Below are 25,687 nucleotides of genomic sequence, written 5' to 3'. Positions count from 1 at the left end.
TAGCCTGTATGATATATATATATATATATATATATATATATATATATATATATATATATATATATATATATATTATATATATATATAAGTGGATTCATGTGGTTGAATTGTTCAGTTGCAAATGTGAACAATGATTATTGGGCTAATCTGCTGAAATCTTCATCTGTTTATTGTACCATTTCTTTTTGTACCTGTCCCTGTACATGTCTTCTTTTTTATTAAAGTAATTGTTGAACTAAGAACAAAATAATTTGATTACTTTGGACTGCTGGGAGTGAACCAGTCCACCATCTCCTGTCTACAGATGGTCCAAAAATCAGCTGCTTATATTAAACTGGAACCAAGAAATGAGAAAATGTCTTAATTGGTTACCAGTACATTTTAGAATTGAGTTCAAAATGTTGCATTTTTTTTTTTTTTTTAAAGGTCTAGGCTAGAGCAATGTATGGTCTGGGGGGTGGACCCGGCCCTTGGACAATCTCAATCCTGACCTCAAAGAAAAACACCATTTGTGTCAGCCTGTGTCTCGGTGAGCTAGTGCTAGGAGCTAGTCTGTACTAGCTAGGAGCTAGTACAGACCAGTGTGTAAACTCCCTTCCTCCTTCATTGTACGCATTTTGTTCAGCACCTGTATTTTTGACGGGCGCTAGCTGCTAGCAGCCCCTCCTCCAACGTCTGGCTTTCATGTGTGACGTCATGTGGCAGCCAAGCCTCACTCCACAAGTGTGATTTTTGAGATGTGCGTGCTTCCAGCTTGGACTTTATTTATATTTCTATTTACTCAATGTCTCAATAGAAGAGCAGGAATACTAAATACAACCACTACAATTGTATAAGTTATTATATTGTAGTATTATACTCTACCATACAGATTGGATACAGACAAGTTACATATGTGAGGCTTAAATTTAAATCCATGCAATCAAAAGACCCACCTTTTTTCTTTTAGCACAGTTTGAGGTCATTGTTTTTTGTTTTCTGAATACCGGTATGTAAATGGTAAATTTATCCAAGGCGCTTTACATAGATTGTGCATTACATTCACCCATTCACACACATTCATACACCGATTGCGGCGGAAGCCATGCAAGGTACCAACCAGCACATCGGGAGCAATTTGGGGTTCAGTGTCTTGCCCAAGGACACTTCGACATGTAGACATGAGGAGCCGGGAATCGAACCGCCGACCCATGGATCATTGGACGACCTGCTCTACCTCTTGAGCCACAGTCACCTACGGTATGTTATAGGTTTTATTATTGTAATGGACTTGGGTCTATCTTTTACTATTCTTGCAGCTGTTTTAAACGTGCTATAAATAGACTTGACAAAGCGATTGAGATTAATTGTAAAACTGCTATTTCTGAAGATGATGTATTTATTTATTTTGTCCAAAAATCAGGGAGCCAGGGTGAAAGTGGTAAAAAAAATGTTAAATATTTAAACGAATCTATTTAAGCCTTGATCTACTCCTACTGTGTGAGTCACTCAGCTGAATGTGACGTAGCCTACTACAAGTAACCGACCAATGGGGATCCTCGGGGATTATTGTGGGTTTATTATAAAGACAGAAGGATGCTGAAACTGCGACATGTGCGCTCCCTCTTTTCCTCTACATACTTTGATCTCAGGTAAAAATTCTCAAGCGACAACATCCACAGAAACTTCGAGACGAGTCCCTGCGAAAGACGGAGAGAGAACGCACCGCAAAGAAAACCAAAGTCAGATTCTTATAAACTCGAGTTATGGAGTGCTCCAAACATTGTCATCAGTATGGCCAAAGCGAGAAGAAAGACGCCGGTGACAGCGACGCCGTGATAGTCGGACACTTTGACGGGAAGACGGTGAGGAAGCCGACGCTGCCCGCTGCTGCCGGGGAGTGCAGCAGCTCCCAGACGCCGAACACCTCCTCCTCTGTCGTGGAGAGCTGGAGTAGAGAGCGCACCAGGAGCGTGGAGGACAACGAGATGAGTCTACCGAGTCTTGCGGCAGCCTACACCACCATCCTCAGAGGACTCGGGGAGGACCCGCAGAGACAGGGACTCCTCAAAACTCCATGGAGGGCTGCCACTGCTATGCAGTTTTTCACAAAGGGATACCAGGAGAAAATTATGGGTAAGTCAACATATTTTGTTAAAAACCAAATGTATAATTGAAATGCATTTCGGTGATTTGTCTTGTCTGTCTGATGATCAACAGGTGGCATAGTTACAGTAGCTACAGTATACCCGGCTGATGGCTGTCAATTCAGGAACATTTATTGTACAATATAGCCTAGGCAGCCTTATCGTTTGCTTTGATTATCCATGTCCAGAAATAATGTTCTTCGCCATTCTATAATTGGTTGCTAATTAGCTGTACACGCGCAAATGCAAATGACACTTCTGAAAGAAGCGAGAATAGAGAGAAAAAAACAGCCTATAGGCAAATATGTTCCTTTCATCTGTGAAATGCTGTCTATCTATACTGTCTACTCTCTGTTATTTATTGTTAAACAAATAGGTGAAAATAAATAATAAATACAGCTATAATTCATGGCAGCCAAGAAGAAAATAGAGCTGAAAGAAAAAGATAAAACTTTATGACTAGTACCACTGCAGTATCTCAACTTGAGTGGAAATGTGGGGGTTTACAAGGAAATATATAGGCTACTTTAAAAAAGTACAGGGGCAGGAGGCTATGGGCTTGCTACTTTTCTACTTCGGCTATAAAAGTATAGATTACTTGGATGAATTGCAAGTACAATATTTTGAATTGATTATAATTAGTCTCATTTTTTTGTCATCAAGTTTTTATTTTTATTTTTTGTTAAAAAATGGGTTTACCCCCCCCCCACAGGTTGAACAGCAAAACAGATACAAAGTTACACACTTATATTATAGTTAGTCTCATATATATATATATATACACACACACACACACACACACACACACACACACCATAGTCATTGTAATTCAACAGGGGTGAAGATGCCATCGCCATGGGGTTCCCAGGTAGCTCACCTTTACATTACATGCATACTATGTTAAGGAAAAGTCTTTGCCACAGCTGGCCTGGCTTTCAATCCAACCCGAGGCCTTTTGCTGCATTCATTCTGACCCCCTGCCTTATCACTCTATACACACTATCAACATATTCCTTGAAAGGATGAAGACTTAATGCATCGTTCATTGATGAACAATATATCAGCAATCCTGAAATGTTACATAAATCTGCTTATCTAATTGGACAGATTAATTTAGCTTTTGTCCTTTTCATATGAAAGAATTAAGTAGAAACATAATTGTTAGAAATGTAGTGTTGTAAAATGTATTGAAATGTTCTTTGAGATGTAGTGTAGTGCTTGTTGGAATGAACTGTTGCTTTGAATTGTAGTGGAGTATACCGGTAGTTGCTTTGAAGTACTGTAGATAGAAAGCAGGGCCAAATTAGCCATTGGGCCAATGGGGCCGTGGCCCAGGGGCCCTTGGCTCTCAGGGGCCCTTTGGGGAAATTGGACCGCTCTGTACTGGGCTTGAAAGCCTGAAAAAAGCTCCTGGGGACCTTTCATTGGCCACTGATTTTGTTAAATTTAGGTCAAAAAGTTGATAAAAACACGGAAAAACTCAAAAAATTGTGCGCACGAGCGCTATGGGGGTTAATCCATCCCTGGACAAAAGTAAACAAACCTATAGGTAAAGAACAAATTATTGAAAAATGTATGCAAGTACCGCAACAAACTAAGTAGCCTACTGGTATTTCATTACTTTCCACTGCAAGCCACAGCCAGTGAGGTACTGCTGCATCCATATGGGCTGACTTCTCCAAGCCACAGCCAGTGAGGTACTGCTGCGTCCATATGGGCTGACTTCTCCACGCCACTTCCTCGAGTGGTGGAACCAGGGAGCTGCCCCTCTTCACATTTTCTTTTTTTCTTCTCGAAATTCGCTTCACTCCCTCTGTTGGACCTCCTGTCCCTGTTGAACTATCCTCCTCTTGTAATGCATCTGGAGGTAGTTTAGAGGCGTTGGGCTTGGGGGGTGGTTGGGGAGGAAATCTGTGGTTGTGTATCGTTAAGCTGTAACATATTCAAAGAATGTTGAGTTTCTCTACAATCCTAGATACATTTCACAGGAACAGTAGTTTACATAGAGTTCTACAAAGTGTAATCTCAATGAGCTGCAGTAGCTTACCGGTATGTCCATTTCCTCAAATGAGCCATGTCATATACATATAGTATACTATCCACATAATCAAGTGCCATTGCACCTCTGAGGTGTGTGTGTGTGTGTGTGTGTGTGTGTTTTGTAGGCACTTATAATGCCATACATATGTGTTGTTCTGTAAAGACACTAAGCAGTGCTCTTCCCCTCTTTTGATTGGTTGTTTCTAGAACCGCCCCGTTGACCCCTAAAGCAGAGAAAGCAATGAAAAACGAAACAAAAAAAAACATTTGGATTTAGAAGTTTGACAAACACAGCATGTTGTGGTACTGTGTTAGTGCTGTAAAGAAAATAAATGGTGTATTAGTGCAGTGTCTCAACCTTTTCATGCCGTGACCCCCAAAACAATCATATTTGCCCTGGGGACCCCCCCACCCTGATAAGCACTTGGAATGTATAGGAGTTGAGGCATTACATTTAGTTGACTCCGTTCCATGGATAAATATTGTGAAAATAGACGATCTACAAGCTCACAACATCTTGCAACGCAATGTTTGACCAGTTCTTATAGTATAGTTTGCTGATTTACTTTTGATGCATTCATTTTCTTTCTTTCTTTCTTTCGATGGTCCCGACCTACAGGTTGAGAACCTCTGTATCAGTGCCGTGTGTGCGTGTGGTGGTGGGTGGATATGATCAGGTGTGTCCCTTCTGACCATAGCAACATACTTCTACGCTTCTACGGTCTCCACAAACCTCAATGGTTTAAGCTCCTTTGACTCAGCATCTGCTCACACTCAATTTGGGAATCCATTGGCAAAACAAAGGAAATACAGTGCCCTCTTTGACATGAGTCAACAGGCTGTGTACAAAGAGGCTCTACGCACACCAAAGTCCTTGTGGCGGTGCCGGCACACAGGAGAAAACTGTAGAGGAGATCTTGAATAAACAAGAAGGTGGCCCGCGGCCAATAGCCAGAGTACCAATATTTATTAGGACAGCAGGTAAGACATGAATATCCAAATATTGTTTATTCAAGATCTCCTCTACATGAGTCAACAGGCTGTCTCGAAAGACTAGCTCACACTTAAGACCAAGTTCTGTGCTTCTTTTCTACATACGGTAGAAATGCAGAGCAGCATTTCTGAGCACTTTACTTTTGAGAAATAAATTGCTACAGTTTACAAATCACTAGACTGGTGCCCGGCTGTAGAGTACAGTATGTCAGTAACGATGGAAGTTGGAGATCCATGCCCCCACCTGACTATGCAATCAATACCCATTGTACCCGTGTCAGCTGTCTGTGTCCCTTTTATACCCATATTTGTAGATTTCTGTATCTTTCTCTCTCATGTGTCAGGCATGCCCAAATATGGAGTGTTGTGATGTCAGAACAGACCAGCTCCATATATGGACCCTGGGCAGGAGCCCTGTCCAGAGCCCGGGCACAAGCCTTTTGTGGCGGTTCTGGACAACTGTGGGTCCGACCGACTCGACAACGGGCACTGCACTTCCTGTGGGGGTGTGGAACGCGTGTGTCAGATCTGAAGTCAGTGGGGCAAACGGTTCTCGAGTTGCGTGCATTACAGCCGTACACACAGACAATGACATTGTGCATTTATAGATGGACGTTTAGACCTGAGGCTGACTCTAAAAACGCCTTCTAAAACTAACCTGAGGTTTCTGAAAACCTTCAAATTCTTATTAATTTTTTTTTTAAATAATGTTGACATAATTAGGAGGCCTAGCCTAGTACAAACACCCGGGGGACATCGGCCAATAAAGTCTATAATTTAAGTGGTTAAGACGCAACCAATGAAACATAACACACCTACTTCAAACAGTAAATACATGTTTTATTCTCTAGTTGATTCACTCAGCTCTTGATATTTAATAGTGGAAACACATACGTCAATTTAAAATTATTTGAAACCTTCCTTCATAAATAAATAAAATCGGGATTGGGACTGTGTGTGTGTGTGTGTACGTGCGCCTCTGAGTGAATGACTCACTCACTCTAAGAAAAATCATGCCCAGGGTTGTGCCTTTGTACTGGATTTGAATATGTACTGTATGAGGACACAGTCATGATGAGTGACACACACACACACACACACACACACACACACACACACACACACACACACACACACACACACACGCATTAAAAGCGTACACCCACACATATGCACATAGATACACATTGTGGCAAGTCTGATTCAAAGTCTGATTCAAAACAGGCAGAGACAAGGCAACCAAGGTATATAACTAAAAGCATGCTGCAGGAGAATTAGAATTAGAATCAACAGAGTCAACATCAAGAGCTGTTCGTTGTCTTCAAGCCAAGGTCAAGGTCTTTACACTGCAAGGACGATTTTAGTGATCAGGTGACCTGATAACGGGGGGCGGGGGGATATTCGGGGCCTCAGGCTCACACTGGCAATCTAGTACCAACCAATTAACAACTGCTCTCTTATTCTTTCCCTTGACAGGATGAAGGTAGGTGCTTTCACTGCTTTGGCATGTTAGCGTATATCTATTCTACGTCCGAGCATAGACATGGTAACGCCCCGCTTCCCTCTGATTGGCCTACCGACACTGCCCGTCCTCCGAGATGCAAGGGTACTCCGTGGTGGGAAATAATACAAGTACAAGAGAATGGCAACACGCGGCAGTAACTTCATTGTATTGTAACTTTAATTTTTGTAGAAGCGGCAACTGGCAAACTAATATTGTTTGTGCCGTTTGCTTTGATTGAACACGTATGTACTATGATTTGATTTGGCTGGTGTTCTAAATGAAAGTGTTAGTGTTAATTATTGTTGCGAACGCAATGAGCACTTACTATGAGACCTAGCAGATCATGTCTGTGCGTGTCCCCCCCTTTGTGCCCATATATGGAGCTACGTCCAAATATGGAGTGTGTTGCATCAACAAATCACTCGGCTCCATATATGGGCACAAAGGGCACAGACACTTTGTGCCCATATATGGAGCTACGTCCACACTCCATATTTGGACGTATAGCTGCTTTGGGGAATCCTTATATGGTTATGGCTGAGTCATGGTGAATTGTTATTGCAATTTACGATCTGCGTTCGCTTCCCGCGTTTGCGCGTCTTACTCGTGTATTAATCTAATTACAGTATAGTAAACTAATACTGTTACACTAAAAAAGATCAAGGGAAAAGAGACCTTTTTACAGTACAAAAATGTTTCAAGTTTACACATGTATACAAATAAACAGCCCAACGGAATAAATAATATTAGTTTGCCTCTTCTACAGAAAAGTTACTGTCGCGCGTGCCAAGCTGTCATTCTCGTACTTATATTTATTTCCCACCACGGAGTAACCGCACAGCAGACTATCCAGCATGTATCTTCCACCTCGGAGGAAACTCTGGTAAGGCCGGCAGTGTCGGTAGGCCAATCAGAGGCAGGCGGGGCGTTACCATGTCTATGCTCAGTGTCGGTAGGCCAATCAGAGGCAGGCGGGGCGTTACCATGTCTATGTGTCGGTAGGCCAATCAGAGGCAGGCGGGGCGTTACCCTGTCTATGCTCAGTGTCGGTAGGCCAATCAGAGGCAGGCGGGGCGTTACCCTGTCTATGCTCGGACGTAGAAAATACAGTATATACGCCGTTGGCATAGGTCTGTTTCCCACAGGAAGTAGGTGAGTATAAATACTTCTCTTAACAGGAAGTCGGTGAGTCTCTTGTGTTATCAAACAATTTCTCTTAAATCAAAATAATATCTTATTTTTTCTCCGCAGGCTTAAGGTGAGTAGTCAACATTGTTCATTCTCTTCTCTTAATTCAACTTAAAAGTCCTCTTAATGCATCATCAGACGAGGCTCATCAAGTAGGCGTTAACTTTAGCTTCTCGACCCGCAGGGAGTGCCTCTTCAAGTTCAAAGGACGTGAGTATACGCTACAAGGTTTGCATGAAAACCCCCTAGTTTGACATGTCACATGTTACATAAAGCATAATTAATATTTGAAAATATTGCCTTATAGGTTGTTAATGGTATGGTCACATTATTATATCTCCCTATAAAATAAATTGCTCAATCCCGATAGCCGGTCAGCAAGTGGATTCATTAATGTATATAGACAATATTTTGGGCTAATAAAAAAAACGATATACCAAATTTCCCACTTTAAACAAAAGATACCTATAGCTGTTGCCTGCCGGACTATATCAAGTTTTTTGTGCTTATGCGAGTCTCACACATAGAGCTCGTAAATGGGTGCATGTGTGTGATTGTTGTCCATTTATTCCTGTGGGTGGTACACAGGTGCAGTGTGTGATGTGTTGGGGTTGAGCATGGAGGGTGTCTGCGTAGGTGTTGACTGTTGATGGCTGTCCTGGGCCGAGCGGCTGTCACATTCTGCTTGCTGACACAAACCGAGGCCCACGCTCTCCATTCATCAACGCTGACTGAGTGGAGCGCACATACAGGCAGCAGGGGTCACATCTGGTAATAGCTGGTCTATTGTCTGACACCAGCGGGGCAGAGCCAGCCAGCCAGGTGTACTATTCATACCTAATACTGTACTTTAGTGTATAGGATACAAATATACTGGGGGAATAGATCATTAATTTTCCGATCAAATCATGAACTGTGAAATGTTGCATGCACATTCCCACTAGGCAGTGGAAGAAATGCCACTTGATATTTTTTTTAAATGGTGGCGCTATAATATGTCGATTCATGTTTTTACCTATGACTGGACCGATATACGTGAAACTTTGCACATACACTCTCTAGATGGTGACTTTTCCTGTCACCATACTGTACACTATAATAGCAGAAAAATAATATCTTAAAAAAATATATTTTGTCCAAACATCACGCAAATCTGTGCACTGTATCTCTATAGTCATGTGATCAACATGGATCTGTCCTATTTTTCATATTCCATTCCGTTTGGCTAAGATTGCCATCTATCGTTTTGAACAAAATCATGAACGCTGGCTGCGACGCGCTGTGAGCATGTCCGATCTACTATTTTCGCCGAAAGCCTTCCCCACAATAATAGAAAAAGAATCCGGTCAATCATATGGGGTTTAAGTGGTTAATTTGTGTGAGTGATTAAAATGTATTTAAAAAGAAGGAAAAAAAATCTGATAGAGGCAGATTGCTACCGATTCATCTCAAATTCATTAGAGGTCAGAGTGCCTTATTGCCTGCGGTCAATGCCCAGTTGGTGGAGTGAATTAGTTAATACAGACTGGGTAAATAAACAGTGACATTCGTCTACCAAAGCAAGCAGCTGTTAGCACACACATACTCTCCTTTGTCACACAGTGCTCACAAAGAAACACATCTGAGGTAACAAGTCAAAGAACAATAAGTTGGCTAACTTATTGTGGAGTCTTTACACACACACACACACACACACACACACACACACACACACACACACACACACACACAGAACAATCTCCCACCCCTTCCTTGCTCAAACAGATAGGCAGTCAGGAAATTAAAACGTGCGGTCTTGCGAGAGAGGCCGGTACACAGCCACAAACAGATAAAGCAGCCTTTATTGAAGCCACAATATGAGCCCTCGGCAACAAGAAATGCAATAAACCCACATCAGAAAGAGCATACGGGATCCCATCTATAATAAACACCACTGTTTTCCAGGGAGAAGCACCGTAACAGATGGAGACACTTTTTCTAGTTTGACTACTGGCCACATCAATTTTGATGTTGTTTCAGAATGATTGTGTGTTTTAGTTTTTATATTGTATATTCTTCTTAGCTTTGTATAAATCGTATTGAGCTGTGTGAGTGGGGGGGCCAGTGCTGGGTTTATAGTAGTGAAGGCCCCTGGGCTAGAATATCATTTTTGAGCCCTTACTTCGTTCATTCCGAATCTTTTTTGGGGGAGCCAGCCCAGCAAACAACCCTGAAATGGATCAGGATCGCCATATCTCCATAGAGTTTGGAGATATGGGGGGAAATGTATACAGATCATGATCCAACCACGATCCAAACCCTCTCCGGACCAGACTTTCCACAGCCGCCACGCCACAGAGTGGTGTGCTACGAGCTTGTAGGTCTGCTATTTTTGAAAAATCGTTAAAATGTGGTGCAAATCATGGAATATATATTTCAGAGTGAACGTTTTAACTAAAATCTTTGATTCTGGGGGTTCACTGTAACAACATATTTTCAGATGGCGGTCGGCGGCCAATTACATACCGGTATCATTTTTGGGGTCCTTGACATGAAATATTGAGAACCACCGGCACAGAAACATGAGGTTTTTCAGAAAACTGTCATGATGTAGAAGACATTTTTTTGAATCGTTCCCAGGTCTAAATGGGTTAAAAAGAATCAATGGTAAATCCAGCCTTGTGTGACGGGTGCTATAGAAAAGTGTCAAGACAATAAACAATATGATATATTATTATATATCATAAGCGCATGGCTCCCATGTGACTCAGGAGGAGGCTCAGGAGGTGGAGTGGCAGCTTGGGAATTGGAAGGTTCCCGTTTGGATACGTGGCTCAGCCGTGTTAGCATCCAAGTGCACTTACCTCTAACTGTTCCTGATGAGCAGCCTGGTGCCTTGCATGGTTTCCACTGGTTCTGAAGTAACTAAGTACTGTTTGTTTTACATCACCTAATCAACATGAGTTAGACTTTAATATATTAACGCCCCTCACTTCACACGGGTGTGATTTGTTTTTAACTGTACTTGAGTATTCAATATACGCCACTACATCTCAGTGACAAATGTTGTACTTTTACTTCGCTCTGTATGCATTTTGACCATTTGATAATAGCAGATCTACAAGACGCATTGTGATACATTCTTTGCCTTTAAAAACGTGTGATATGGGACATTCTGCAATCTACACAATGGGTACTTTCTACTGTTGGTACTTTTAGTACATTTTGATAGCAATACTAACCCTTGCCACGTCTTTTCAGAACAAGCTCTTATTTTGAAAACTAAAAACTCAAGGGCTGTGAACCGGAAGTAAAGACCAGCTGTGTAACGTGTCCCGTGATCTTATTTTAATTCACCCGTAACACAACATTTTGTAACCGCCATGTTTTAGTTCACTCTGTGAATAAGGCTTGTTTTGATCAATCTGGGAAAAGAATCCAAGATAAACGGATTTGAAATTTTCAGTTAGTGGACTGAGGCAGACGTTTATCGATCACCTAGTAGCAACTGAGAGCCATACAGTACATACGGTAGTAACTTAAGTCTCTTCTTTGGCAGTCAATGAGTTTTAACAGTGAGGACTTTAGTGTGTACTGCCCCTTTAACTTGGCTTTGCCCCTTTGATCCGGGGTACATACGTTGGTTAGACATACTAACGGTCCGACAGGCATTAGTCCGACAACACCGTCGCTCCCGACATGCGTGGTTACAACTAACCCGTGGCAGGTTAAAACTAACCCATGGCCGGGTTAAAACTCACCCGTGGCTCCCGACATGCGTGGCTGGTTAAAACTAACCCGTGGTTTCCTGTCAGGTTAGGTTTAGGGTTTTGGGTAGGGTGTCGGACTAATGCCTGTCGACTGTTAGTATGTGGGACCAACCACATGCACCCCTTTGAACCCACATGGACCCCTCAGCCAGCCTGGTTTTGAGTCCCACTAGTGTCTAACACTACAACGTGTTAACACAATACAACTATATAGGGAGCGGACCGCCTCTGACTAAAAACGTGGTTTCCCCCTCCACAGATGTAATGAATGACGCCATCTTTGATGAGGACCATGATGAGATGGTGATCGTAAAAGACATTGACATGTTCTCCATGTGTGAGCATCACCTGGTCCCTATCTTCGGCAGGGTAGGGGACACGCACACACACACACACACACACACACACACACACACACACACACACACACACACACACACGTGCGTGCGCACACACACACACACACACACACTTGCGCACACACACACTTGCGCACCCACACACGCACACGCACCCACACACGCACACACACACACTTGCACCCACACACGCACATTTGCGCATGCGCGCACACACAAACATGCATGCATGCAGGCACGCGCACACACACACACACACACACACACACACACACACACACACACACACAGCCAAACTGACCACTTTCCCGTATTACCCTGTTAAATGCTCGAATCTGATTGATTGGGCATTAATGAATTGACTAATGTCAGTATTTCATGTAAAATTATTGATTTTGTTCTTAAGTAGCTATATAAAATCTTAAGTAGCTAAATAAAAGATAATGCATAGTAGGAGGTCGTTGTTGCAGCATCACCCAGAAAGGGTTTACGTTCCAATAATGACCAATAATGACCATTGTCTTTTTGCTACTTTGATTTCCCAATTTCACCACATAACATGCTCTTAGTTTTTTCTCTCACCATAGAGTTAGTCCCGGACTAACTCTATGCACCAACATTTGGTGGCCAACATGCGGAAGTAGTAACCTCCATGAACGCGCCTGAATCGATTCATGTACGTTAAATCTGCGCGCTCTTTTGGTCGTGCGTGTACTTTGTCCACCTGCAGTGCCAGCTTAGGCCAGTAGGGTGGGGCGGCTTCACCCTTTCCCAGCCGCTCTGGGGGCCTGGCCCCATCTCCACTCTTTGTTCTGCTAATGAACTGCAACCTGTTGCTCGATAGTTGCTACCGCATAGCCCACTGCCATGACAGCAGTTTGTGCTCCTGGGAAACAATTTAAGCCTCTGTTCAGAAAAGAAAGAAGCCCTTCCTTCCTGTGGGTTAGATAAGAAACCATGATCAGAGAGGAACACGGGTGTGACTGGACCAGCGGAGAGTAGAGGGAACATGAGATCCAATGAGATTAGCTGAGATCTAGTTATCCAAAGATCTCTGTCCAGAGTCGTTTTGCTCCTGGCTCCACCTGGAGCCTTTGACATAATTGGCCTTCTGTAAAGCAGTGGCTCTCAAAACTCTGTCCTGTCAAGGACCCCCATCAGAACATATTTTGTACCATACAAGATTTAAGTTGTTAATACAAAAAAGATTCTTCCTTTACATCTTTTAAATGTTGTTTTTTTGTGGCTTTCGCCTTTATTTTATATTTTTTATAGAGAGACAGACAGTAGGCTGACAGGAAATGGGGGAGTGACATGCAGTGAGGGCCGTCGAGATCGGGAGTCGAGCCCGCGACACACTGCCATGCTCGGGCTGCCGGCCAAGGTGCCTGGACCGCTGAGCCATGGCCCAGGCCCCTTTACATCTGTTTACATCTGTTAAATAGCAGCTACATTGTGTTATATCAACTCATTTTGCAGGGATCCCTGCACCCCAGAGTCCACAACCAACCAAGGAAGGAACCACTGTTCCTTCCTTGTGTATTGATTGTAGCCTGCAGGTGTGAGCAAGCAAACAGGCTGGCTGTTGATCTTTCTCACCACGTAAATGGGCTATGGTGACAGCAGTGAATCCCGCACGCACGCACACACACACATTTACTGCATGGTTCCTACCTGCATCATCAGTGTGTCTGTCTCCATTAACCCCACAATGACTCACCCATCTCCCTCCGGCAGGCACCGCTGACAGAGACCGACACCTCCTTATCAGCACTGATAAAGTCCATAGACTTGGCTGCCACATGACATCACGGAGGGGCGTGCTGATTTGGGTGGGGGGGGGGGGCATGAATAAGACAAACATTACAAGTCCATAGACTTGGCTGCCACATGACGTCATGTCATGACGTTGGAGGGGATAGCGCCCCACACACAAACAATAGTTTTTGTGTGGGGCGCTAGCTGGATTGGTCCCTGATTGGCCGAGCGACGCCACCCACATACATACATACATGGTCCCTGATTGGCCGAGCGACACCACCGACATACATACATGGTCCCTGATTGGCCGAGCGACACCACCGACATACATACATGGTCCCTGATTGGCCGAGCGACACCACCCACATACATACATACATGGTCCCTGATTGGCCGAGCGACACCACCGACATACGCAGCCGATTACAAACCCATGACACAGATGCAGCAGCTAAGCTGTCAAGCAGGCATAATATGACATCAGTTGTCTGACATAATGATGTATGACGCCAAATTTGGCCAGGTTTTAAAATCAGAGTCCCTTTATAATTTAAGTTAGCAGGTATTTGTGGGTGTGGTCATTGTTAGCTTAGACATGCTGCTGTGTTAGCAGATAATGACTTGCGAGGTATTGTCTTGTTTATTGGACTGGTCAACAACACAATACATTTACCATAATACAATTAAGTGAAGGACAAATCGACTATGAGTAAGAGGAAAGCACCGGAGGAAACCCTAAACAAAGGAATAACAGACTTTCTAGTCGAACTGGCCAATTATGAGAGGAATGTCAACAGAGCCATACACAAATACAATGCCTACAGGAAAGCTGCCTCTACCATTGCCAAATATTCCAAAAAGATCAAAAGTGGTACAGAGGCTAAGACATTGGACGGCGTCGGAGCAAAAATTGCAGAAAAGATTGATGAGTTTCTGCAAACCGGCAAGCTAAGGAGATTGGAGGAGATTCGTAATGATGGCACAACCTCCTCCATTAATCTCCTCACCAGAGTTACTGGAATTGGTCCTGCTGCAGCCAGGAAGTTCTTTGAGGAGGGGGTGACAACACTAGAAGATTTGAAAAACATTGAACACAAGCTAAACCATCATCAACGGATAGGACTCGGGTACTTTGAGGAATTTGAGAAGCGGATTCCACGAGCTGAAATGCAGACGATGGAAGTTTTCATTCTAAAGCAGTTGAAGAAGGTAGATCCAGCATACGTAGGAACTATTTGTGGAAGCTACAGGAGAGGCGTTGCATCCAGTGGTGATGTTGATCTCTTACTGACCCACCCAGACTTCACCTCTCAGACTGAGAAGCAGCCAAAGCTCCTCCATGCTGTTGTGGAACACTTTGAGTCCGTTGGATTTGTGACAGACATTATATCGAAAGGAGACACCAAGTTCATGGGTGTCTGCCAGCTGCAGAGCAGTAACAAATATGACGAGTACCTTCACAGACGTATTGACATCAGGTTAATTCCCAAGGACCAGTACTACTGTGGTGTTTTGTATTTCACAGGGAGTGATATCTTTAATAAGAACATGAGAACTCATGCTCTGGAGAAAGGCTTCACCCTTAACGAGTACACCGTACGTAAACTTGGGGTCACCGGAGTGCCAGGCGAGCCTCTGAAGGTGGACAGTGAGAGGGAAATCTTTGAATACATCCAGTATAGATACAGAGAGCCAAAGGACCGCAGCGAGTGAACCAAAAAAGATGACTGCAAGAATACGCAAACTCTGTGTCTGTGGGGGGAGGGGGGAGGCTTGTAGAGCAGGCATCGGCTTCTACGACTAGCCAACTCAACCCATGGGCTTGTCCAAGCTTCGTGCCACAGTCAGCCACCAATATAAGTGGTGGCATGCACCATGACTTCAATCTCTTACAGGGCATTGTTGGGTTTTCTGTATACATGATGGATCCATTATGTCATCAATTGTTTTAATGCATGATGAGCATGTCATTTTTCAATTACCCTTTTAAATATTTTTTGGGGGGGGCGCTAGCTCCTATGCACAGCTTTGTGTGATGATTTGATTGGCTGAGCACGGAATGTGATGATGTATGATGATAAGAGTGTGAATTTATATATTTATTTTAAAATGTTCTAACTTTAGACATTTAAAATGAAAGAAAGAATCCATCCATCCGTCCCATCTATCCAGCCGGATGGATGGGTGGATGATTGGTTGGATGGATTCATTAATAGATTGATGGATGGATGGAGGGTTGGCTGGATATATGGACGGTGGAAGAACGATGCAGATACTATATTACACTGTTTTTTGTCTTTTAGATTTGTGGGGCTATTATGCTATTAGGTATAGAGTCAGGGAGTGACACGCAGCAAAGCTTCGTCGGGCTCAGGAATTTAACCTGGACTCGCTGTCAGGCTGTATCAGAGCCTACTGTATATGTGGTATTTTATACGCCTTAACCGGTTTTTTGAAGAACATTTTTAGTAGACAATAGGACAACCTGCTACTGCTAGTGCCCACTAGCATTTCCCCTCTTCATCTGAGCAACAGAGAATGTGGTGAAATGTATACTATTTCTACTACTTCAACAATTATTAATATTCCTAATACTAATTGTAGTAGTATACATTTCCCTGTTATCTGTGTTATCTTGCAGTGTGTACTAATAAAGATAGACAATATGTTTAACATGACAGGGGGTTGCGAACAGCAGGTAGGGAGAGAGATGAGAGAAGGGAAAATAGGCAATAGAGATCTTTGCATGCCTGTTGCTGCTGCCCTTTTTCCAGGCTTGTCAACAAATTGCGTCTGACATTTGAGTGGTTGCGTGTGTGTGTGTGTGTGCGCGCGTGTGTGTGTGCGCGCGTGTGTGTGCGTCTGATGCTCAGGCAATCGACAATAGCAATTCACCAGCTTATTCACCTCCTCTCATCTTTCAGGCCTCTCTTCCCTCCTCCCCTTTTCTCATCTGTTGTTTATCTACTCTCCTCACATCCTCTGAGCACAGCCCCTGTCTGTCACATTTTGCTTCCTTATTACAGTTTGTCCCTCCATCTCTGCATGTCAGAGTAGAAGGGAGTGTATCCTGTTGGCTCAACCAGCTAGTGTGCGAACCATTTAGTCTCAGACATTTTGCTTAATTGCTTTTCAATTCAATTCAATTACTATAGATTGTGTCCAAAACTCACAAATCGGTAAGAAAAACAAGGAAAATAAAAATCATGAACCATGTCCATCCAAACACACTTTGAGTAAACAATTAACACAGAGCCAAAAGCGAAAAATGATTTACTTTCCCTAAATTTGGCACAAAATTGTCTACTTCATGTGACAATGACCGTTAAACCGTTAAATACCGTTAAATATGATACTCCATACCATTTCCCTGTAATTGCCTCAAAAGATTTGTGAGTGGAGCTTATTTCTGAGCAGAGAAACTGTTATGAACATGAGCGACATCCAATCATCCCCAATTTTGGAATCACATGTTGAGAGGCCTTTATAATGTGTGTGTGTGTGTGTGTGTGTGTGTGTATAATGTGTGTGTGTATAATGTGTGTGTGTATAATGTGTGTGTAACCACTGTGTACCTCCAAGAGCACTTTCACTGGCCCTGGGTAGTGGGTAGGCAACCCGGCTATGTCTAGGAACACATTGTTCTTGTTAATATTGTCAACATATTACTTGGCATTGCCAGACTGATGATGTGGATTCACTCACACGTTCTTCAAACGTGTGAGTGAATCCACATCATCAGCCTGGCAATACCAGTCCATCTTTAAACATACATGTCCTCAGTAGCTTTGCTGGATAGTGGGTCTGCAATTTGATAGGCTGTTGCCTTTTTTTTGTCAGTTTACAAGAAGCATCATTGTAGTCCGACTCCTTACTGTTGGTTGCTTGTAGTCGCGTGCGGATATACTGTAGCGCACTGAGCGCACTGTGCAATACTTTAACTAATGCGTGAGTGCACTCCCGGACGGTGTACATATCCCAACACACCCATGATGATCTTATTCTACATGGCACTTGAAACTGAGCATAAACTACTAGGTGAAAAACTGTACTGTAGTGGTTGGACAGTAACATTTACTTGAGGACTGTACTTAAGTACATTTTTGGTACATTTTGACTTTCAATCTACCACATTTTAGTACATTTTGATATTCAATTCCGTACTTTTAGTAACCACCGGTCAAGCTACAATGCATATCAGCGTGTTTCACTATTTCTGTAAATACTGTAAATGTAGAGTACAATAGAATTACATAATTCATATTTTGTGTTTGCTAGTAATGGCAGCATTACTAGCAAACACAAAATATGAATTATGTCCTACATAGTAGGCTACCCAGAAAAGCTAATGTGGTGTGTGTCCATTCTGCGCAGGTTCATATTGGTTACCTCCCTAACAAGAGGGTCCTTGGACTCAGCAAACTGGCCAGGTAAGTAAAATGTCAAATGTATGCATGCACACATTGCTTCAGTGACGCATCTGTTCCTAGTCCCCAGTTGGCTCAGCCTGTTGTCGACTTGGACTTATGACGTACTTGTACTGTACATGTGTCTTCCTTCACCTAGCTGATGTTCATAACTGTGGTGTTAAATACAACAGAGACAAAGAGATAAATAAATAATTGGATTTGCCGCAGCTGTGTTGCATACGTCACATTTGCCCTGCTGCCCTGCTTTTTCACCTGAAGTGGAAGACAAACTACACATTAGTTTGAATTTGTTTTAGTTTTTGTACCTGCGTCAGAAGTTGCGTGACGTACAGAATTGCGACGTGGGCCCTGAGGGTGAAGCTGCGCTGAGCAGAGATGAGGATAATTAGATGGATGTGTGGTGTGTCACTGAGGGAGAGAAAGATGAGGGCAGAAGTGAGACAGGATGGCAGTGGAGGCAAGAACGGATGTGATGAGGAGAGGCAGACTGAGATGGCACGGACAATCGGACATGTTATAAGGAAAGAAGCAAATAGCTGGGTAGAAGAAAGCCATATAGTCCGGCACCCGACAGGCTTCTGATTGATTGATTGATTTATTAACAGTTTGCAGAATTACAGTACAACTCAATACAAAAAACTGTTAACTGTGAGTGGACGACACCATAAAGCATTACACTTGTTTACAATAGGGTCCACCATTTTCAATTCATCAAAACATTAACAGACGTACGAATATACACAACTATATATAGTCAAAACAGGAAATCATTATAGAGGAGGTAAAAATGGAAAAGAAACATACAGTGAGGGGGAAAAGGGGTGCGTGGGGGATTCAGATTCAGATTTTACGGGGGCCAGTTTCGAATTGCAGCCGTCCGTAGGTGCCCTTTGAGAGCAGTTTTGAAGGAGTCAAGGGATTTGCATGTTTTAATGACATGCAAATTACTGTTGGTAGGGCGTTCCACATTTCCAGCGGAATGAATTTAGACCCTTGTTTGTGCAGAATCTGGGTTGCACATGGTTTGTTGAACTCCCTCTGGTGTTGTGGGTGTGGACTTCGTTGACATTAAGGAAGTATTTAGACAGGTACATGGGTATCTTGGTGGTGTAGCGAATCTTGTGGACCAGACCCATTGCAAGATGCTGTACTCTGTCGTCAACCCTAAGCCATTCCAGCCTGTCAAAGTGGGCAGGGGTGAGGTGGGTTCGGGGAGTGAGGCCAAGTAGGAGCCTGACCAGTTTGTTTGGGAAGTCTGGAGCCTTGTTTTAAGGGCCTTAGAGGTGCTGTGGTACCAGGAGGTGCATGCATAGTCGAAGAAACCTTGTACGAGGGCTCCTGTTAGGGTCTTCAAGGTGTTTTTGTTGACCAGTGAGGAGATCCTGTATAGGAATCTTGTTTGGTTGACTTTTTTTTATTACGTTGGTGGCCATTTTATCACCGGAAAGATTTGCCTCCAGGATGGAACCTAGGTAGGTAATTTCATCTTTTCGTGTGATAATATTGTCACCCACTCTAACCAAGAAGCCATCTGCCTTGCTGAGATTACTATTTGATCCAAATAGAATGGATTCAGTTTTTCCCAGGTGTAAAGATAGTTTGTCTTTTGTTTAAAGTGGGAAATTTGGTATACTGTATAGTATTTGTTTTATTGGCCTAAAATATTGTCTATATACATACATTCATGAATCCACTTGCTGACCGGCTGTTAGTTTTGGGCTTTTCTTTTTTCATTAACATCCTATGGCAGGTAAAAATGTCAAACTTTCCTTATGCTTTAAGTAGGATGTGACATGTCAAACTAGGGGGTTTTCATGATTTTTAATCCATTCCAATTAAAGCAAAATGAAAGTTTGAAATGTTTTGCCTGCCATGTAAACGTATGAACACAATTCCTCCGATTTCTCCACTTACTACAATAACCATGATCCAACACTCTCCGCTTACTACAATACCCATCATCCAACTTTGTCTTCACTTGCTATAATACCCACCATCCTACTCTTAAGCCCCACTTAACTGAACACATATGTCTCCTCACTCAATCTAATGTCTCTCAATGGGAATTAGGCGTAACTTTAAGATAGTGTGTGTGTATTTTAAATTAATTTTTATTTTGTGCATTTATATAGCGCCTTTATCCAAGGCATTACATTCTTATTATTATTATTATTATTATTATTATTACATTCACCCATTCACACACACATTCACACACCGATGCCGGAGGAAACCATGCAAGGCACCAACCTGCACATCGCGATCAATTAGGGGTTCAGAGTCTTGCTCAAGGACACTTCACTAACTCTAGGGGAGCCTGGGTTCGAACTGGGAACCTTGTGGTTTCCATCCGGTCACTCTACCCCTGAGCCACTGCCGTCCCAGTAGTCTGTCTGTCTTGGTACTGTATGTTTAAGCTGCTTAAAATCTGCATTGGTGAGTCTATAGGTGTGTGTGTGTGTGCACGCGTATGCGAGCGCATTCGCGCGCATTCATGCGTGCGTGTGTTTGTGTGTCCAGTACTACCTGTTACTGAGATAATTAGGTCTAGGTATTGGGGTCAGTGGGATTCACACACACCTCTAATCAATAGTTAGTGCTAAACCCCCAAAGCTCTCCATCTATCAAATTAAAGCTGTTCTAGCTAGGTACATGTACTTTATGTGTGTAGACACTAGACCAGCTCAGTGGCCTTGTGGTTAGAGTGCCCGCCCTGAGACTGGGAGGTCGGGGTTCAATCCCTGGTCGGGTCATACCAAAGACTGCTTGACACTCAGCATCAAGGGTTGTATTGGGGGTAAGACCCTGCGACATACTAGCGTCATGTCCAGGGGGTGTACTTGTACATCAAGCTGCCTCACGCTACAGAAACAGGAGATAGGCTCCTGCCCTATGGGCCTCAAGGCTTACTTACTTACTTACTAGACAGACATCAAGCAAAGTCTGTATGTAACCTGTACAAGTACAGGTTAGGGATAAGATTATAAATAAAGTTAAATGGTGGATGGGGGGCAATTTCTGCTTGTTCATCAACCTCCTCAGCAGGAGCACATTGACAGCATGTATGTATGTCTCTAATCATCATTCAAATATTGGTTTGGTCTCAAGTTCTCAACTCTGTATCTGGGGCTTGGCTGGATGCTTGTCACATTAACGATGCCAGTCGGCTGGATGCTTCTTTTTTTTACAATATGTTTTTGGCCTTTTCTGCCTTTATTGGTAGGTTGAAAGTAATCTGACAGGAAATGGGGAGAGAGATGGGAGGGAAAACACACGGCAAAGGCCGTCGCGATCGGGAGTGGAGCGTGCGTTGCGCCGTCAGGCTGGCTCAGCAGCCTAGGTGCCCAGACGGTTGAGCTAACCGTCAGGCTGGCTCAGCAGCCTAGGTGCCCAGATGGTTGAGCTAACCGTCAGGCTGGCTCAGCGGCCTCGGTGCCCAGACGGTTTGGATTCATATATGGAGTTCTTCATTTGCATGATGTCATCAGCACTAAATGTCTCGTCTCCATATATGGAGCTCTAGTTATATATTCTCCGCTAAATGAAGTGCATACATATCTTTAGCCAGGTCCTGGAGTAATAAGACGTTGGTGTCTTTGTTGACGCTTCATTTCCGCTGCTTGTGCTTGATCAGTCTCAAGTTTCTGAACACCGGGATGAGGGGTCCTCTGCCAGGACCTCCCAGTTGTCCACAGGGATCCTGGTCTTTTTGAGTAGCTGTTTAAATCGGTCTTTCAGCCATCTCTTGGGTCCCCCTAGCTGGCCTAGCAGCCTAGAGTTCACCATAGAGTTTGCAAAACATGGTCTGTTTGGGGAGGGATGAGTCTTCCCTGCGACATAAATGACCAAGGAATTGCAGCTGGTGGTTCTTGGTGATGATCGCTTCCAGGTTTGGGAGGCCGGCACGGGTTAGAACAACGTTGTTAGTGATGCGTTCTTCCCAGCCGATTCCCAGGATTGCCCGCAACTTTTGCTGGTGAAACCTCTCCAGTTCCTGATGTTATTCGGTGAAGGGTTGCAGTATTATATGCAGTAGCTACATGTGTTCATATTGCTATTGTCTACCTAAGAGCAAATGCTTTGCCCGTGTTTGGGGTTCACTTTCAACAGAATACACCATTTCAAATCCTTCATTATGGTGGGAATTTGACACGAAAATGTACAAATATCTAGATATATAAATGATTTTCATTTCACAAATCAAACCATCCTGTTTCATTTGTTTAAATATTTGTTTATCAGGCTAGACTACTCTTCAGAAGTGTGTGGGTTGAGTCACAAATGCAGAATAGGCTACTTTTGTTGAACCACAGACTAGACAGGGAGGCTTTGTCAGTTTGTTTAAATCCCATTTAGCAGCCTACACTATGACTAAACCCCCCCCATTAAATAAAATCTAACAATGAATTAATGAAATATTCCTTTGTCTCTGGATCTCCTTTAGGATCGTTGAAATCTACAGCCGGCGGCTACAAGGTACCCATTGAATTGTTTTGCTTCGGAATTTGTGTGCATAAAGTAATTCACTGCTTTTTTCTGTTACAAAAGAATGAACTTTACCCATGTTACATTAAGTTTATACTTTGCTCTGATCCTTGTTTGTTCACAGTTCAAGAGCGCTTGACCAAGCAAATCGCTGTGGCCATCACAGAAGCTTTGCAGCCCTCCGGGGTCGGGGTTGTAATTGAGGCAACGTAGGTCATCACATGTTACTTTACTACATGTATAGCATTATTAGCAACAACTATCAACTTCAAAGGTATAACAACGTATAGGTTGCACCAGGTCACTCTAAATGGGTCATGGAGATGATTGTGACAAGCTAATTACAGTAAGCTAATGTTTCACACAGGATTTTAAATACTTTCTCCTCTCCTCTCCTCTGTAGTCACATGTGCATGGTGATGCGTGGCGTTCAGAAGATGAACAGTAAGACGGTGACCAGCACCATGCTGGGGGTGTTCCGTGAGGACCCCAAAACACGTGACGAGTTCCTCACCCTCATCAGGAGTTGAGGGGGGCGCTGTGGGCTCTATATCCACACAAACGTTCTTTCCTTTACACTCTTTGTTACTTTGTCTATGTTCTGTCTATTCTGTCTTTCTCCTCCGGTTGCCTGTATGGGGCTGTCTCATCTGTGCTGTCATGGATGTTTGTTGTGTGTGCGTGTGTGCGTTTGTGTGTCTATATTTCGCTTGTGTGTACAAGTACAGTACATGCACGTAGTTGTTTTTCTCTATCGATCTTCTGTACTATCACACAATGTGTGTTTTTGTACTTGTCATCATCGCCTAGTCATTTTGAGATAATCCAGTCGTGTGACTGTGAACCTATTATGGTTTTGTTCAAAAGGTAAAATCTGAATCTTTCCAGGTAGTTTGGTGGAGGCTCGAGACAGTGATGTTTTTAATCTTTCCAGGTAGTTTGGTGGAGGCTAGAGACAGTGATGTTTTAATCTGAATCTTTCCAGGTAGTTTGGTGGAGGCTAGAGACAGTGATGTTTTTTGTTGATTCACTGGTTTGTTTGCTGTAGCAGACTTTGTCCCAGTGATCCTGTGATATCTGCTGGTGTGTGTGTGGTTTTGAAATCAAATACACACACAGAACATGCAGAGCCATTAAGTTCCCATGACATTAAATAATAAGTGGTATGATGGCTATGAGGGACTAGTGGAGAAGAGATCCAGTAAGAGACTAAGACAAATCGTTTTATGCTTTGTTGCGTGCAGTCAGGTGTCATGTTCTGAAACTAGCTGATCTACAAGCTTACAACACATCGCACTGCGACTAGCAGATGGCATTTTATTCATGACTAAAATTAACATTGTTGCTGTCAAAATCAATGCTGGTCACAGTGGTCAGTGTCCTCCTTGCTGTACGCTGCCCTTTAGGCAGCGCAGCTGTACGTCCCTAGCTCACACATGATTATGTGTCCTGGAAAATTCTTGAAGCTCTGTCCTCCACTTAACCCATTATTAATGTCTTCTAAATCCTAACAGTTTTCCAAAGAACTCAGTGGTGCTCAAACATGCTCATGTCAAGGACCCCCAAGATTAGGTATGTATTTAGCCACCGACCTCCATCTCAAAATATTTTGTTCCAGGGACCCCCCAGAAGCAAAGATTTTAGTTAAAAATGTTTGCTTATATTATTCAAAGATTTGTAAAAGATTTCACGATTTTTCCAAAATAGCAGATCGGCCCATATGAGGCCCAATTAACTCAGGCACTATGGGCCTGGACCGATTCTGATTCGTCATCAGAACCAAAGACAGGTGTTTTCAATTAATCGAAAATGGACTTTGAAGTTGCGATGGGTTTGTATAGGAAGGGGGTATCAAATATCGAAATACTGAATCATGGAACATAAAAACTGTCTGGGGTGGGGTTCACACAAAAGCCTGAGTAGACGAAGATAAGATTACCTCAAACCCCCAAAAATGAATGCTTGCCTATTTTCAAATAGCCGATCTACAAGCTAAGAAGCTCACAGCGTGCTACGATGCACCGCCTTGTGAGCTTGCAGAACAGCATTGAAAATGTTTGCCACATTTTATTTTTAACAACACAACTCATGAATGTCCCTGGCACAAGATCTTTTCAGAGGGGGGTCCACATTATATCCTAGACATGTAAACATAATGGGAACCACTGCTGGAATCACGGCTGTACACATTCCTCCATTTCCATTGTCAGTGGAGGAACTCCATTCACTGTGATGTAGTCGTGAACAATGTGGAAAAGGTTTTGTGTATGTGGTGATTTTGTAGCTATCCATATTTTTGAGCATTCTTTTGACATTGACATTTTAATGAAATATTACTCCCCGACTGAGTGTTAACCTATGTAGTCTGTACACACAGTAAAATCTTTCATTTAAGTCAAAGAGGGTACAGAATACGGAGCTGTTCGATATGGACCTTTATGGGCTACCATGTGGGTCCATTTCAGAATCACAATAATATTTGTTGTCACGTCATAGGTAGGTTGTCTTTTTGTGTGTGCACTCCATCATATGTACACATATCAACAATGAGGATTTTACTGTGTACTGTACATTTATCACTGGGGTTCTGTCAATGTACAGTATGTATTATTTGTGTGTGTGTGCGTGCGTGCCTGAGTTGCGGATGGGAAGATGAGCGTTATAGCTGACTAAACAGGTCTTCTCTTATTATCTGTGGCCTTGTTGAGAGGGGTGTCCAGTACTGTTGGCCCCTTCACCACTATTGTATTGTGTTCATTTCAAATACTTTTTATCAAAGGACAACAAATAAATCTATACACATGACAACTATTCTTGTGACTGCTATGTGCTTGTTCACAGAACCCCAAGAAGTGCTTTTAAGTGCCTAGAAACAATTGCCAAATTCTACAGAACAGAGGTCTAAAATGAAGGAATTATTTTGAGTTCTACATAGTGTTCACCATTCTGAGGGTTACAGAATGGTGGGGTGCAGTCAGCAGGGCCAGCCAGGGGGAATGACTCAGCTGAAAACCTTACATGTGGAGCATGATCACATTCCACCACACGTCAC

At 43.1% G+C, this 25,687-nt stretch overlaps 2 protein-coding genes across 2 annotated transcripts; both read left to right on the top strand.

Annotated features, from left to right (window-relative positions):
* Positions 1 to 1,583: 1,583 nt before the first annotated feature.
* On the top strand, positions 1,584 to 25,687 carry gch1 (GTP cyclohydrolase 1). Its single transcript, XM_080759093.1, has 6 exons — positions 1,584 to 2,115; positions 11,860 to 11,969; positions 18,095 to 18,150; positions 22,595 to 22,626; positions 22,760 to 22,844; positions 23,039 to 25,687. Exons 1-6 carry the CDS (start codon positions 1,746 to 1,748, stop codon positions 23,163 to 23,165), a joined length of 780 nt encoding a protein of 259 aa, XP_080615219.1. The 5' UTR covers positions 1,584 to 1,745; the 3' UTR covers positions 23,166 to 25,687.
* Positions 14,426 to 15,433, top strand: LOC308312473 (DNA polymerase beta-like; the record flags this gene model as incomplete). The annotated part of the gene is made up of 1 exon (XM_080759080.1): positions 14,426 to 15,433. The coding sequence occupies one exon, from the start codon at positions 14,426 to 14,428 to the stop codon at positions 15,431 to 15,433; it is 1,008 nt and encodes a 335-aa protein (XP_080615206.1).

Source organism: Protomyctophum bolini (genome assembly GCF_963924005.1).
Source record: "Protomyctophum bolini genome assembly, chromosome: 1".
NCBI classification, from domain to species: domain Eukaryota; kingdom Metazoa; phylum Chordata; class Actinopteri; order Myctophiformes; family Myctophidae; genus Protomyctophum; species Protomyctophum bolini.
Note: the sequence above shows the minus strand (reverse complement) of the source record. Positions and strands in the feature narration are given on the sequence as shown.